Source organism: Cebidichthys violaceus, unplaced genomic scaffold (assembly GCF_023349555.1).
Source record: "Cebidichthys violaceus isolate CVI_PGR_0920_01 unplaced genomic scaffold, fCebVio1.0.p SCAF_16, whole genome shotgun sequence".
NCBI classification, from domain to species: domain Eukaryota; kingdom Metazoa; phylum Chordata; class Actinopteri; order Perciformes; family Stichaeidae; genus Cebidichthys; species Cebidichthys violaceus.
Genome location: NW_027176329.1, coordinates 10,675,154 through 10,690,089, shown reverse-complemented (window position 1 = coordinate 10,690,089; position 14,936 = coordinate 10,675,154). Strand labels below are relative to the sequence as shown.

The 14,936-nt window shown below is 38.2% G+C and overlaps 2 protein-coding genes across 5 annotated transcripts; both read right to left on the bottom strand.

The window, feature by feature from the left end:
• Positions 1-309: 309 nt before the first annotated feature.
• Positions 310-7,211, bottom strand: LOC137872412 (histone-lysine N-methyltransferase SETDB1-B-like). 2 transcript variants are annotated; one of them, XM_068710624.1, is made up of 10 exons: positions 7,145-7,211; positions 4,810-4,984; positions 4,569-4,672; positions 3,984-4,466; positions 3,301-3,468; positions 1,760-1,964; positions 1,544-1,617; positions 1,035-1,225; positions 791-912; positions 310-696 (listed from the first exon to the last, which is right to left on the bottom strand). In XM_068710624.1, exons 2-9 carry the CDS (start codon positions 4,977-4,979, stop codon positions 793-795), a joined length of 1,515 nt encoding a protein of 504 aa, XP_068566725.1. In that variant the 5' UTR covers positions 4,980-4,984; positions 7,145-7,211; the 3' UTR covers positions 310-696; positions 791-792. The 2 variants fall into 2 exon arrangements, with proteins under 2 accessions (XP_068566725.1, XP_068566726.1); XM_068710625.1 differs by lacking the exon at positions 7,145-7,211 and adding an exon at positions 7,037-7,099.
• Positions 7,212-8,921: 1,710 nt separating this feature from the next.
• LOC137872779 (histone-lysine N-methyltransferase SETDB1-B-like) lies at positions 8,922-14,596 on the bottom strand. 3 transcript variants are annotated; one of them, XM_068711207.1, is made up of 8 exons: positions 14,490-14,596; positions 13,918-13,995; positions 13,219-13,572; positions 12,910-13,083; positions 12,225-12,426; positions 11,999-12,072; positions 10,632-10,822; positions 8,922-10,543 (listed from the first exon to the last, which is right to left on the bottom strand). In XM_068711207.1, the coding sequence occupies exons 2-8, from the start codon at positions 13,988-13,990 to the stop codon at positions 10,439-10,441; spliced, it is 1,173 nt and encodes a 390-aa protein (XP_068567308.1). In that variant the 5' UTR covers positions 13,991-13,995; positions 14,490-14,596; the 3' UTR covers positions 8,922-10,438. The 3 variants fall into 3 exon arrangements, with proteins under 3 accessions (XP_068567308.1, XP_068567306.1, XP_068567307.1); XM_068711205.1 differs by having other exon boundaries at positions 14,174-14,548; XM_068711206.1 differs by having other exon boundaries at positions 14,323-14,548.
• Positions 14,597-14,936: the final 340 nt, after the last annotated feature.

The following is a 14,936-nucleotide window of genomic DNA, read 5'->3' as shown; positions in this document are numbered from 1 at the left end:
TGTTCTTAAATCAAGAGTTGTTCATCTAAGACATTTGAAAAGAACTATGATAATTTTGACTAAGTCTATACTGTTAACTTGGACACAATTGATTTCATTATTTTTTACTTATCTCACCATTTTACTAACTTAGTTGACTTAGTCATTTGGACTCACTATTTTTATAATTTTGACTTGCCATGAGTGATTTTGTTTTCATCATGTCCAACAATTCATCTAATTATTTCTTCCATGGTTTGCATTTGTATGCTCATGTAGCACACATCTGGAGTAGATGTTCTTCTTAGTTAATAGATACAATAAACTTGATGAAAATGAGACAATTCATTTTTATTTAAAAACACAAAAACAACAATACAAGTACACTTGTAAAAGAACAATGCATTCTCTTTGCGTTACTCAGGAACGGGCATTGACCATGGCAGGTGGCAACGAGTCCGATGAGTAATAATACTAGTCTCTCTGGAGTTACAAAAACAGCCATATTGGCTAACAGGAGACAGTCAATATAAATACAAAAGCTAAAATAAAAATGCTCTCAACCGGGCTTAGCCAGAGGACAACTCAAGTGTGGATGCTCTTTGGTCCTTTTCAGTGTATTCTTGGTGAGCAACTTTCCATGGGACACCATCTTGGAACACAGCATCCACTTCTCTTAACACATTCACGGTCCCATCAGTGTGCTGGCTTTGATGACTGAAGTATACAAGACATGGAAATACAGAAGCGATAAATATGATTGTAGGAGTAACTTAAATAAAAAATGTTATAGTGTTAGAATTTAATTTACCATCAACTTAGAGATTTATTCTCCTGGTCTTGGTCCTTTTTCAACACCAAAGGCCCCCAAATTTTAGTCATGTGTTCCAAGCATGTGGACCCTCGGTAGATCATCAGCTTATGTTGATCTGTCTAAGATTGATGACACACACACACTATTATGAGTCACGCAGTCTTAATAACTATAACAGGGAAAAATACACCAAGAATCCAGTTGGAAAAAGTTTAAAGAATGATTTTCTTCGTATACTGACCGAAACAACGATTTGTATCAAGCTGCAGTCGACCATATGCACCTCACACCTCTGCATGACTCCATTAAGGTCTACATTAACTGTCTGTCCAACCCTGTACTGGGTCTTGGGCGGGTAAGGCCAGACCTTCATATACCCCTGGATGAAATTCTTGTGGAAGCCATCTGGAATATCGTCCCAAGGGTCCTTCACTGTCACAGGGAAAAGTAAAAAAGTCTGTCACTCTGCTTACTGGCGGTATAATAGTACTTACAGTGGACAACTGTTTGACAGGTGCAAGAATTTTGAGCTCTGATTCCATTCAGGGTCACCTTTCTAAAACCTGTACAAGCTGTCTTATTGTCACACTGTCATGGTTTACTGGAACATTTTAATAGAACAGAGACAAACTAATGTTCTAGACCAGAGTAGAGCAGAACAAACAGCTTTCAAACTTGACCAAATGTATGTAACTTTCTGTAATAAATCTTCAAACAGTAAGTGTCTGTGAATAAAACACCCACACTTACATGGTCGGCTCACCAGGCGAAGTAAAGGTAAGCCAACATAGACCGGCCTGTGATCGTCAATGAAGACCAGGAACCTGGAAAATAAAAACATGTTTTTTTCTTTTTACACCAAAACCCACTTGGACGAACGCAACTGCATTTTATCTAGGAGACTGTGACTTCATCCACATTTTAAACTGACTTTGTCTTAAAAGGTTCTCAATTACACACACAAACCTCATGCGGTTTCTTCTGCCAGGGAGCTCTCCCAGGACACCGGGGCTGAACCGGCACTCGTCTTTTGCTGGAAACTTGACCACCACACGAGCACCGACAAACAGCTGATCTACCTTTGGCATGTAGTCAAAGGCGATGTGGTGACCAGAGACTAGGCTCTTCCCCTTGTCCTTAAAATGGATCTTGTATTTCAACCTACCATCTTCTGCAAAAAAAAAAAACAACACTTCTAATAAGCGAAGCCCTTTTTAAAATACGTAATAACTCTGCACTCGTAACTTGTGGTGGGTACAGCTAATTCCTCATCTTTGTTGTGTTACGGAAGCCCTCTGCAAAAGATAAGTGATGTTTTAAACTTGGCCAACACTTGAGAACTTTGTAATTCAGTCAATTAAAGGGCTGTTCATTACGGGCCTACAAACACATCTCAATAGAACAGAGTTTAGTACAAGTTTTACATCTACGCTGGGAGTTTTAACTTGTTTTATACAGTGTTCGTATGTTCTGAGGCAGATTGACTGGTTCGGGACAGGGCCAAAGCACGCCCAATCAATGACACTGTGTGGTGCAGCCAGTGCCCCACAGTCTATTTTTTGTGAACAAACAGCTCAGTGTAAATAGATGGCCAAAAACAAAGGGAAAATAGAATTACAGCCTCACAGTTGTATGCCTCCCGCAACAATCACGTTGCAGTTTACATCCATGTCTGTCTAAAATGCCATCACGTCATCATTTTTATCCTATTAGTCATTTGTGTGAAATTGCCATGATTAGCATTTGACTTCTTTGAATTATGGCCAAAAACGTGTTTTGTGAGCTCACAGTGACCTTTTACCAGCAAATTCCAGGTGGACGTTTGTCCCAGGTTTTCCTGAGATATTGCGTTCACAATAATGGACCGGAGGGACGGAAAACCAGAGATTTCGCAGATGCATAAAAATATGCGTTTTACAGATGTATTTGTACTAGTGTGGACATGACCTTGGTTACACATGAAAGTACTTTCAAACAACAAAGATACCGAATTATACACGTTTAATCCTATGATTGTATTACAATTTGTTTGCTCTGCTAGAATCCTTTTTACTCACGAGACAAAGATGGGCATACCGACATATTCAGCAATATTTGTAGTTAGGCTACAGAGTATATGCACACTCTTATGATGACTAGTGGTGTGTTGTATGACAGGCAGTGTGCAATTTGTTGGTTGGTGGCAGTCTGTGCATGAACAGTAGGTGTGCACTATGTTTTTTTGTATTTTCTAAACAGCAGATACTGTATGTGTCCAAGATAAATGTACTGGGGTATCTTACTTGCATTTATGTTTAGATGTGCACGGAAACATGGAACTGGATAGCTAGCTAGTATAACCTATATTTAACCAATTCCACACATGAACATTTGTTGTGTACACACTGGTGACTACTTTGACAAACCTGTTTTTTGCTAGCTGAGGCACAACTGCATACTACATCACACAACGAATGATGCATTGTTTTCTGTATTGTGCAGAACAGATCTTTTTTTTCTTTTCTTACCCTTTGTTACTTTTTCTAGGATTTTCCCCTGCTGCCAGCTCATGGCCCTCCTTCTGGCCAGAATACACATGTTCACTTTGAGCTCTCCTTGTGGCATTCTAGGAGGGGTCTTGGTAGCTCCGTCAGAGGTTTGGCAAAGAGCAGTTGTTATGTTCACGGGCCCTACTCCTGTCATTGAAAAAGAAACATAATATGTTAATATCAACATGGATTAAAATAAGTTAAATACATGTCTAGTCATACAGTACCTGTATACTTATTTTAAAGTGTAAGAATAAAAGTTGCATTTAATAAGTGAAGTTAATAAATATCCACCAAACCAGGCATCTTTAAAACAAACAAACTGACATGGGAAGCTTTGTTAATTCAGTTAATTGGTCCAATAAGATGGAATGTTCTCCCATTTGAGGCTACAAAACATGTTATAACAAACTGTCATGTCACTGTTAAAGTGTTCCTATTGTTTGTTCGATAGGAAAATAAGAGAAATAAACCAAAGCCTAAAAGGTAAATGACATCATAAAATTAAAGCTATGTTGACAGAAGTTTTTTTCCCCACAAAAGGTGTGATATGAAAGCAATTAAGTGTAATTCTTAGTACCAGAAATAAAGGCATTCATGCAATTAAAGTGTTGTTTCTGGAGTGGTAGGGGTGTTGATGTTTTTGTATTTGTGACCGTTACCGTTAGTGGTTGCTGCTGGTGGTGTTGATGTTTTAATTACGTTGCTCTTCACATTGCTATTAGCATTGCTATCAACATTGCTGTTTGTACTGGCTTGGGGTGTTGACATTTTAGTTACGTTGCTCTTGGCCCCAGTATTTGTTTTAGCTTGGGGCGTTGCATGACTCTTAGTAAGCTTTTTATTCTTTTGATCTATTTTTCTCCTCTTGTTGGGCACAGTCTGATTACTTGAGACAGCAAAATCTGAATCACTTGAGTCTTCGTTTGGTTCCCACTCAGAATCAGAATAGTTTGAGGATTCTTCTTCACTGTTGTGATTCTCAGGCATCTGAGGACGAATAGATCTGATCTCATGTGCCGAAAGCCTGGTCAAGACCACAACTGGTTCTCTCTTTAGACTGATAGAGCTTTTTTTGCCCTTCTCTCCATGGAGCTTTGGTAACAGAGAAGTTAGGCCATTAGTAGAGCTGGGAACAGTGTTTCCTACAAAGGAAAAAGAAAGAACAGGTCAAAGAAACAAACTAGGATAAACCAGATTGCAATTAGCAACTGACACAGACGTACAAAAAGTACGTGTTTTCTTACCGCAGCCTGTCGTATTAACGTCATCATCAGAATCAGTGTCTCTGTATTCCCAGCCCAGCATAGAGTAGTGTTTCTTCACCATCGCTTCACATGCTGACACAGACCTGAAAAACACCAACGACAAAGACAACATGAACCAAGCGAAGAACATAGAGGAACACTGTACTTCAAATATACAGAAGGGACCAGTAAGTAAACAAAATAAATCAAAACAAGAGCATAGAGTAGATAAAACACTCACTGGCAGAGCCTCAGGAGGTGGTCGGCCTGTTTCTCCCTCCGTTCCAGCAGAGACTGCAGCAGGTTGCATTTCTCCTGCACATCTGAGGACATCAGGTTGTTCTTCTTCACCTTCTCTCTGATCCACATTTGGAGCTCCTCTGTGCTCATCTCAATCTCATCCCCCTCCATAATCACTGCAACACACAACGTGTGAAATCATGTGCCACGGGTACAGTGTACAGCAGGGGGGTTGTCGAGGGGGGCGGCAGTTCCTAAATTCTTCTTACAAAAGGATATTCTGTTGCTCATGACGCACGTTGCCAAACTAAACACTCAAATTTGAATAATAACACTTCTGATATTTGCCATGAGAGTTAGGGCTCCGGGCGCACCTGCAGAATGACATCACCAGCTCACATGCCATTATCCACATGAGCAGCTTATGTTTCTGGACAACGTTTAATACATCGCCACGTTTTTTAAGTATTTCTTAGTCATAATGCATCGTAAGGTGGTTAATAGGGCAGTAGCCGAGAGAAAAAGAAAACATTGATAAATATGTTCTGATGTTTTCTAAGATATGCTCAAGGTAACCAGTTGTCAAAGATCAGCCCAACCCAAAATGTAACATTATATATATATGAATGCAAAAAAAAAAAGTCTTCTGTGATGTAAGTGCTCACTTAGAATCATATTAGTCACAGTTGATATGACATGCAGCCTGAAATTTTGACTTACTATCTCGAAATTTTGATATAGCACAACAGCTTGTGACCACTTAAAGCGGCTTTCAGTGTCACGTTCACAGTAGTGTAAGAAGCGGCTATAAGGCCGTATAGACATGGGGCAACAAAGACATCAGCCCATAACTTAAATCTAATTTCCACTGGCCTGTATTTCAGATGGCATTTACAATAAACAATTCAGGACATAGATATATACAATAGTAGGCCTAGCTGACACTTTCTCACAGCAAATACTTCACTCCCCCAGCCCACCAGTAAGCATTTGATGCTTATGATTTAATTTAATTTCATACACATCAGACATTGCCAGGTTGTGCGCTGCCATGAGGTCCATACACAGGTGAAACACGTCCTCTTCACAAGGACAGTCCTTAAAACAACAGTCCTCTCGACATATTTCAATTCAACAGAAATATATATATATAATGAAGTATGTGCTATGAGAAAGTGTCAGCTAGGCCTACTATTGTATTTCGAGATAGTGAGTCGAAATGTCGAGATAACAGGATCTGCATTTCTTCCTCACAGTGGCAGGAATGTGCTTCCATAGACACCACAACCGTTAATGTTAGGTAAACAACGGGACGGACACCAGTTGGGACGTAACAGTCCTTATCCTACACTAAAGTAACTTCAACATGTAAAGTAATCTGCTCTGAGTAATAAATCAGTTGTTAAATTCCCTAACGTTAGTTAAACAATATTAATGTGTTTAAATCATACTCTTCTTATAACGAGGTGTGAGACATTACAGAGAAACTTTCTCCCCTCGACATATGGCTGTGTAATCGCTCCTTCCCATCATCACACAACAATGGAGACGTCCTGGAGTTTGGTTTATATTGAAGTTACAGCTGAGAAGTGCCCGGTGCTAGCTATACTATCAGCTATACTATCCGCTATACTATCAGCTATACTATCCGCTATACTATCAGCTATACTATCAGCTATACTATCAGCTATACTATCAGCTATACTATCCGCTATACTATCAGCTATACTATCCGCTATACTATCAGCTATACTATCAGCTATACTATCAGCTATACTATCCGCTATACTATCAGCTATACTATCAGCTATACTATCCGCTATACTATCAGCTATACTATCAGCTATACTATCCGCTATACTATCAGCTATACTATCCGCTATACTATCAGATATACTATCAGCTATACTATCAGCTATACTATCCGCTATACTATCCGCTATACTATCCGCTATACTATCAGCTATACTATCAGCTATACTATCCGCTATACTATCAGATATACTATCAGCTATACTATCAGATATACTATCAGCTATACTATCAGCTATACTATCCGCTATACTATCAGATATACTATCAGCTATACTATCAGCTATACTATCAGCTATACTATCAGCTATACTATCCGCTATACTATCAGATATACTATCAGCTATACTATCAGCTATACTATCCGCTATACTATCCGCTATACTATCCGCTATACTATCAGCTTTAATACATACAGATGTCCACAGGAATATCCTACGTCAACGTTACATGACTACCGTTAGACAGACCGCTGATGGGTTTCTTTCTTGTAAAAGTAAATCTTTCAGTTTACTAAATCTTACCCGTGTAGAATGAACAGCTTTAAGCGGGTTTTGCAGAGCGGTGTCTTCTTCGTCTCGTGCTTCTGCAGCAGTCCGTTAGCTCACTGCTGCCCCGTGTCCGTGCAGAGGAACAACACGTCTTTCGACGTGGCTTTTTTTCTCACTTTATTCAAAACCCTATAAGCAAATTAAATGAATGTATCAGTAAATAATAAAAAATCACTAAATGTATTACATAAAATATGTATGAAGTGGCCAGTTTACTGGGTACACCCATTGTCAATACAGCCCAGTAATACATTTAATTAGTGTCACAAACTACAGCAACAAATTCAAGATAAATCAACACCAGGAATGGAAAGAATATTCAGATAATTAAAAAAAAACAATCCCACAATGTAGAGAAAGGCGTACTCTACCACAGGTATAATTCCTGCATTGAAAATGTTACTTGCGTAAAAATATAGAATGGCAACACTTAGCCAGTTTAAGTATCAAAAGTAAAAAGACTCATTATGCATATATTTTTCATGCTATACTATTATAGTATTGGATCATTATAATAGATGCATCAATATATTGGTTGTTAGCTGGTTGAAGTTAATTAAATGCTTTATGTACTTGTGGGTAGTTCAATGTAAAACAACGCATCATATTTTATAAATGTACCATATGTTTTGTAAGTAAATCCTTAATCTGAAAAGTAACTATTAACTCTAGATGTGAAATAAATGTTGGAGAGTAAAAAGTAAAATATTTGCATCTTAAATATAGTGGAATAATAACTAATACCTCAAAATTGTAATTAAGAACAGTAATCTAGTAAATATACGTTACTTTCCACAACTTATCACATCTCTCTTAAACAGTTTCAAAAATGAACATTAATTAAAGGAGGATATCATTTGTTGCCGGGACGTTGTAGAGCACATTAATTCAAGCTGGGTGCGCTAAAATAATACGTTTATTTAAATTAAAGTAACCCAGAGATTCCTTCATTTGTTGAAGGCCAACACTGCTTAAACAAACCCTAATTTTAAATATAGAAGATTCAAGGGTTATGCACATGACTTCACCCTCAATCCATGAAGTAAACAACTATTTGACAAACTTACCCGTAACTGTAAAAGCTGAGCTGTACAAGTTCTCAAAAAGGCAAAAAGTAAACTCCTCAAATGTGCCTTCTTTTCAAAAGCCCTTAATCAGCTAATGAATCACATTTGTTAAATATCATATCAGTGTCATTAAATGATAAAGTCGGCCCTTTAACCCAATGTTAGTTTGTTTATTTAGATAAAGTCGAAAATGATCTTCTGTCTCACTCAGTTTACTGTCACTTCAACAAGCAAATCTTTTTCTCTTCTGTTTATAAAGAATACTAATTTGTTTAAGACAGTGGGCTTCAATAAATGTGTCCTCTCCACTCCTGATATTTATTCACTCATCTAAGAGTGTGTATGTAGTGCATCATTACAGCTATTCTGTGAGGACTGGTGTTTTTTCATGAGGTAACCACAATTGCACTGAGGCAATTCATTCATAATCTCATTTCATGTGTTCCTGCATTATTTCAGGTGTAACTATGTTCTACATTGTGCTCCCACTTTCATGTCTAAGAGTGATGTTGGTGCATGATGTGTGAATCATAAGTTTGATATGAAAATAAATACATATTAAAAGCAGCTTTAATTGCATAAAGAATTTTCAGAAAAGTGAGTTCAGCAGTTTTGTCACCAAATTTGATATAATTGAATGTTGTGTTTCTTGGAGGTAATTTCATATTCTCGAGTTCCAAGTGTTTCTTGCTTACAAACTTTTATTTATTCCTATTTAGTTTTATCATGTGTAAGTATGGGTAAATTGACATTATGACATCTTAATTATTTTACAATAACCTCCACATTCTAATCTAAAATCATCATCACATCAATAGTCTTTATTTATGAATCTAAGAAGCCATTTGTATGTAAAAACCCATTCATGAACACTTCACAGTAGACCGTCTGGGCAAAAATGTAGCCTTTTAAAAGAACGTGTTTCTCCAACAGTTCCTAATATAGATTATAACAGCTTTAAAGAACCAAATAATCCAGACTCAAGCCCGGTTATTTACGTTTTAGGAACGGGGTCCAGCTAAATGACATTACAGTCATTTAGCAGACGCTTTTATCCAAAGCGACTTACAATTCAGTTCTATCTACACACCGCAGACGCAGCTACGGGAGCAATTTTGGGGTTAAGTGTCTTGCTCAAGGACACATTGACATGAGACTTGCAGAGCAGGAGCTGGGAATCGAACCCTGACCCCGATTGATCCTGCTCTCCACTTAGCGGTCACCCGCTCAAAAAAAAAAAAAAAAAATTGCAGATGAAAAAGCTCAAGATGTTTTGCCGTCTTGGCTCCACAATGGTGGAACAAGCTCCACGTCTGCATCGCAGACTGTAAACACATCTGTTCACTGCACCATCACCCATACAATTTAAAATAAATGCAGCACTAAAAGCAGTTAAGCATATTTGATGACATTTTGGTTGGTCGAACGCACCAATTGTAAGTCGCTTTGGAGAAATGTCATCTTAATAAACTATGTGTTGTGACATATTCAAATAAAATTATACAACTGAAGAATATGCAAAAATATTTACTGGGAGGTCCAACTCTATTTCCAACTTTCCAGAACTTAACACCTACAAAACAAATATCACTACAAATATTTAAGTGACACAAAGTCTGCATTAAACACATTATTTAAATCAGGGAGTGTCAAACTGTGAAATAAACATTAAGATAGGAAGCTTATAGAATATTCTTGTCCGAGACATGCATAGTTGCTTGTTTGAACTTACGGTAGTTTGTAGGATCTGGTGTCATCTAACTTGCAACATCTCCCGTGTGCCAAACGTGTAGGAGAACTATGGTGGATAGTTTCCCTTAAATATTACTTACCGTAAACTGTTCTTAAGATAAATTTACATTTCTGGACAAACTTGTTCACTATGTTTTAATGGCGCAAAACTTTACTTAGAAGCGCAACAATACACCAAGTAGCTATATCTTGACATATGTACAACAAATTAAAGTATTAACAATAATAAACAAAAGGATTGGAACATATGTCGTTCTGGAGTCACTCCTGTGCACTCATCACATCATTTACAAATCTTACTTTGGGCTGTAACGGTTCAGCTAATGATTCTTAAAAAAATCAAATGGCACACCCCTTCAGCATGATAATGATGGATATTACGGAAAATGAATTCCTTTTTTTCTATAAATATGTTAGCCACATTATCACGATTTCTGTCGGTGGGCATTTAGACAGAATCATTTCTGTGCTCTTCCGCTTTCATTTCCAAAAATCTTGCCATGTGTTCAAGTCGCATGGAGCCTCGATGGATCCACTCCTTATGTTGAGTATCCTGAGAGTGACAAAAACTACATTTTACTACAGAAATTTAAACAAATATTACACCAATAGTTTAAACAGCAGTGCTATACGATACTGACCTGAAAAACAACCTGCATCAAGCTGCAGTCGACCATTTGCACCTCACACCTCTGCTGGGCTCCACTTAACTCAACATTGAGGCTCTGTCCAGGCCTGTACTGGGTTAGATGTGGGTACGGCCAGTCCTTCAGGTACTGTGTCATGAAAGACTTGTGAGGACATTCTGTGATGTCATCAACCACATTTTCCACTGTCAAAAAAAAAAACAAAGTAAGAGTCTGACACTCATCTTAAACCCCGTTCCCACTGTCCAAAAACAAAACACTAACAAGCAATAACGCCTGGATTTTGTCTGCTGTGTGAAAGGCAACAATCTGCATTCATTCCTGGGACAAAGGACTCTGGTGGAGTCACAGGTATTCATCAGCTCAAGCTAGCAGTGATAGAAACATGACACTTGGATGGACATGCTAATTTTAAGAGTGTGCATGAGTAACAGATATTAAAAAAAGAAGTAACCACCTTATCTTTTTTCACTGGCCTGCATGCTGTTTAGTAACCATGTTTTGCAGTGTATTCGTGACGTCGAATGTCGCATACCAGAAAAAAAAAAAAAAAAAAAAAAAAAAAAAAAACAGAAAGGCATATTTGCCTACTGGAAGGCTAAAAGGAGTCTATTGCCTGTTTTAGTAAACCCACCCACGTGTTTTTTATTTATTTATTTTTTTTTTAAATTGCAAATGTTTGTGGGAAAAGGGTATTACTGCAGTGTCTAAAAAGGAGCCACCCGCAGTCTTGCAGGCTACAAGACACGCCCACTGTGCTACACGACACGCCCCCTGAGATATCTTTCAGGATTAACAAATTTATTTGAACCTAAACTATAATTTTTACCTAAACAAAGTATTTTTTATGTTTAAACCTAACAAAGTAGTTTTGGCACCTAAAGGTTTTGGTGCCAAAACCTAACCAAACAAACCGTGTCGAAACCGGGTCTTTGCAATATCACAGACATTGTAGTTTGTTTTCATTTTGCTTCACTCCTCTCTTCAAAAACCTCAGCAAAATTAGTATCAGTGTCAATTAAAAATGCCATTAGATTCAGCCAGATACGTTAGTCTCTAGTGATTGGTTAGGTAAGTTGCACACATCGGGACGCAGCAATTACATGTGTACAATACAAACAAAACAGGCACCTGCACCACGATGCAACTAAAGATCAAAAACTCTCCACGGTACCTTAAAAGCACCAGCTGACATTATATGAATAATGGACGAGTGATACAAAACTGGGAAATAGAAATAAAGGTTGATAAAGTCTTGTTCTCTCTGTAGTAGAGATAAATAAAAGGCCCCGGACAGGACATGAGAATTTACAGTGACGCACAGGACAGTTGTATTTGGGTGTGAAAACTGACAAACTTACGTGGTCTGCACACCAGGTGAAATAAAGGTAAGCCAACATAGACCGCCACGTGACAATCCAAAAAGACCAAGAACCTAGAAAATACAAAAAAGTATGTTTTTCATCAAATCAAATCTTACTGAAAGCATTTAGATTTTCTGTAGGGAGGCATTAGTTTCCTCTAAAAATCCCTAAAACACATGGTGGTTCATATGATGTAGGGATAAACACTCATTCAAACACACACCGTAAGCGGTTCTTTCTGCTGGGGAGCTCTGCCAAAATACCAGGCCGGAAGCGGAACTTGTTATCTTGACACCTGACCACCACACGAGCACCAACATACAGCTGCTCCAGCTTCGGTGTGGTGTCAAAGGCGATGTGGTGGCCAGACACCAGGCTCTTCCCCTTTTCTTCAAAACCAACTTTGTACTTCAACCGTCCATCTTCTGCAAATAACAAAATGTCAATGAGTTAAATCACCATTGTTTCATTGTGCTTCAAATGAATTAAAGTGAACACTGTTCTCTCTGAATATACAGTGTTGGATCTGCATGTGGAGAATATGTGATCCCAACATTTGTGTTAGTTGTGTTGTCAATTAACCTGCCATTTATTTTTATCAGTTGTCATTTAGTATATAAAATAGTTTAAAAAAAGACCCCACTACGTTTTACAAGATCCCCTTGTCATGTCTTCAAAATTGTCCAAAACTCAAAGATATTCAAATTTCAATCAATCAAATAACCAGTTAATTTACTACTGATTTCAGCACTAATAATTATACATTAGAGTCTTCACAAAGCTATGTTCCTTTGTACTTAGTTCAACCAACAGTAAGTATATCTAACAATACTTAAGTAAAAACTCATGTGTTCGATACACACTGAATACAAGGCACAATTTCCTGCCAAAAAGATGCACAGTCTTACCCCTCGTCACCATATCCAATATTTTTCCACGTTGCCATCTCATGGATCGCTTCCTGGCCAGGACCACCGTGTCCACTTTGACCTCTTCTTCTGGCAAGTTCGGGCGGACCTTCGTGGTTTCATTGGAGCAGTGAGCGAAAGCCGATGATATTATTACAGGGGCTTGTTCCGGCGCTGTGGAAAAACACAAAATATGTACATTGAAATGTATGAGCTGGAGGGATTGTAAACTATGAATGAGTGGTCTTGAGTGGTCATAGGAATTTTCAGGGAAATAATTATGACCTAAAAATCAGGTCAGGGCATTACCATTGAAGTTGTTGTTGTTGTTGTGGAGGTGGTTCATCCTGCTTGTGTGTGGTGCAGTAGCGTGTCTTCCAGTTCTCTTTTTATTGTGTGAAAGCGAGAATTCAGCGTCACTAGAATCATCTTCTGGTTCCCACTGCATATCAGAGTCAGAGCTGCTGAGGGAGTCGTCTTCGCTGTAGAACTGCGGAGGCGTAGGTGGTCGCAGAGCGCTGATCTTATAGTCAGGAAGTCGGGTCAAGACCACCACAGCTCTTTTTACATTGAGCAGGTCAGGACCATCCTTCAATTGTGTCTCCTTGCTGGGAGTTTCATTTGCAGAGGCAACAGACTTGCATGGGAAGTCTGACATATTTTCTGAATAGAAAAAAACATTGATGAGAGTTACTGTGGTTTTGAGCTGCAAGAATTAATCAATAGATCCGCTATTTGTAAATTAGGGGCAACTATCTTGATAATTGAGTGATTTTTCAAGCAAAAAGGCCAAATATTTGCTGGTTTCAGCTTCTTAATTATGAGAATTTGGAGCTTGTTTGCGTCTCAGATATATTGTTTTAAACTTTTCCATTACAAATTAAGGACAACTTCGTCATAGACGAGACACATTATTGTCAAGAATGGCCCTTTCAGACAACAAGGTTGAAGTTAAACTTGGTAAAAGGCAACCATGTTTCAATTTTAATTAAAACAATTATGTTTTACCTTCATCGTCTCCCTTTGTCTGGTTATCGACCCTCTTGTCGGACTCTTGGAGCTCCATCTCGTCCACCTCCATAACAACTACAACACACAGGCGTAAAATAAGACAAATTGACGTTACAGGAGCTTCGGTGTGTTCCGTATTTTAACATTTCACCAGAAGTCCGAAGAGTAGCCGTTTAACGCTACTTAGTCTCGTTTTATGCAGAAACCGACACGTTAGCCTTGGTCAATACCATACAAAACATTCGCAACTCACCTGATGTGTCCTTCGCACCACAGTGCAGATAAGCGAATTGTTATGTGTGTCGTTACAATTAAAAAGGTGAAATGTGGCAGTAGCTGAAGCTAGCTTTCAGGCTAGCAACGGTAGCATACACCGCTAGCTAGGAAATGCATCAGGTTCACCTGAGAAGCTCGCAGTTAAACCGTTGTCTTGGTTTTGTGTGACGAATGTAGAAGAAAAAAGATGCAAAATGACTTGAAAATTTATTCTGCTAATAAAGTGAATTACACAAGATTAGAACAACCAAGTCAGCTTTCTCCATTTTGGACTTCTGTTGTTCTGTTTTTACCGTAGCTATTACTGCTGCTTCTTCCTCTTTGGGTTTCTCCTCTATTGTGACTGCTTCTTCTTCTTCTTCTTCTTCTTCTTCTTCTTCTTCTTCTTCTGGCATCCAGTGAAAGGTGCATTCCCGCCACCTACTGTATTGGAGTGTGGACCAGAGTATCTATCCCCTTACATCAACAACAACAACAACAACAACAACAACAAAAACACAAACACAAACAAATAAACAAAACAAGACTAATAAAATTAAAAATAAATTACATTTAAAAAAAAAAAGAGTTCTATCATTTCGGTCACTTAAATTCTTTTACTCAATCCAGTTTCTTTTATGTATTGTAGTACCTTTCCTGCCCCCAAGGTTAATGCATCTTCTAAGTTTAGTTCTTCAACTCCCTGCTTCCTCTTCAACCTGTCTCGCTCGAGTATGAATTTCTGGCAATGACAAATTACA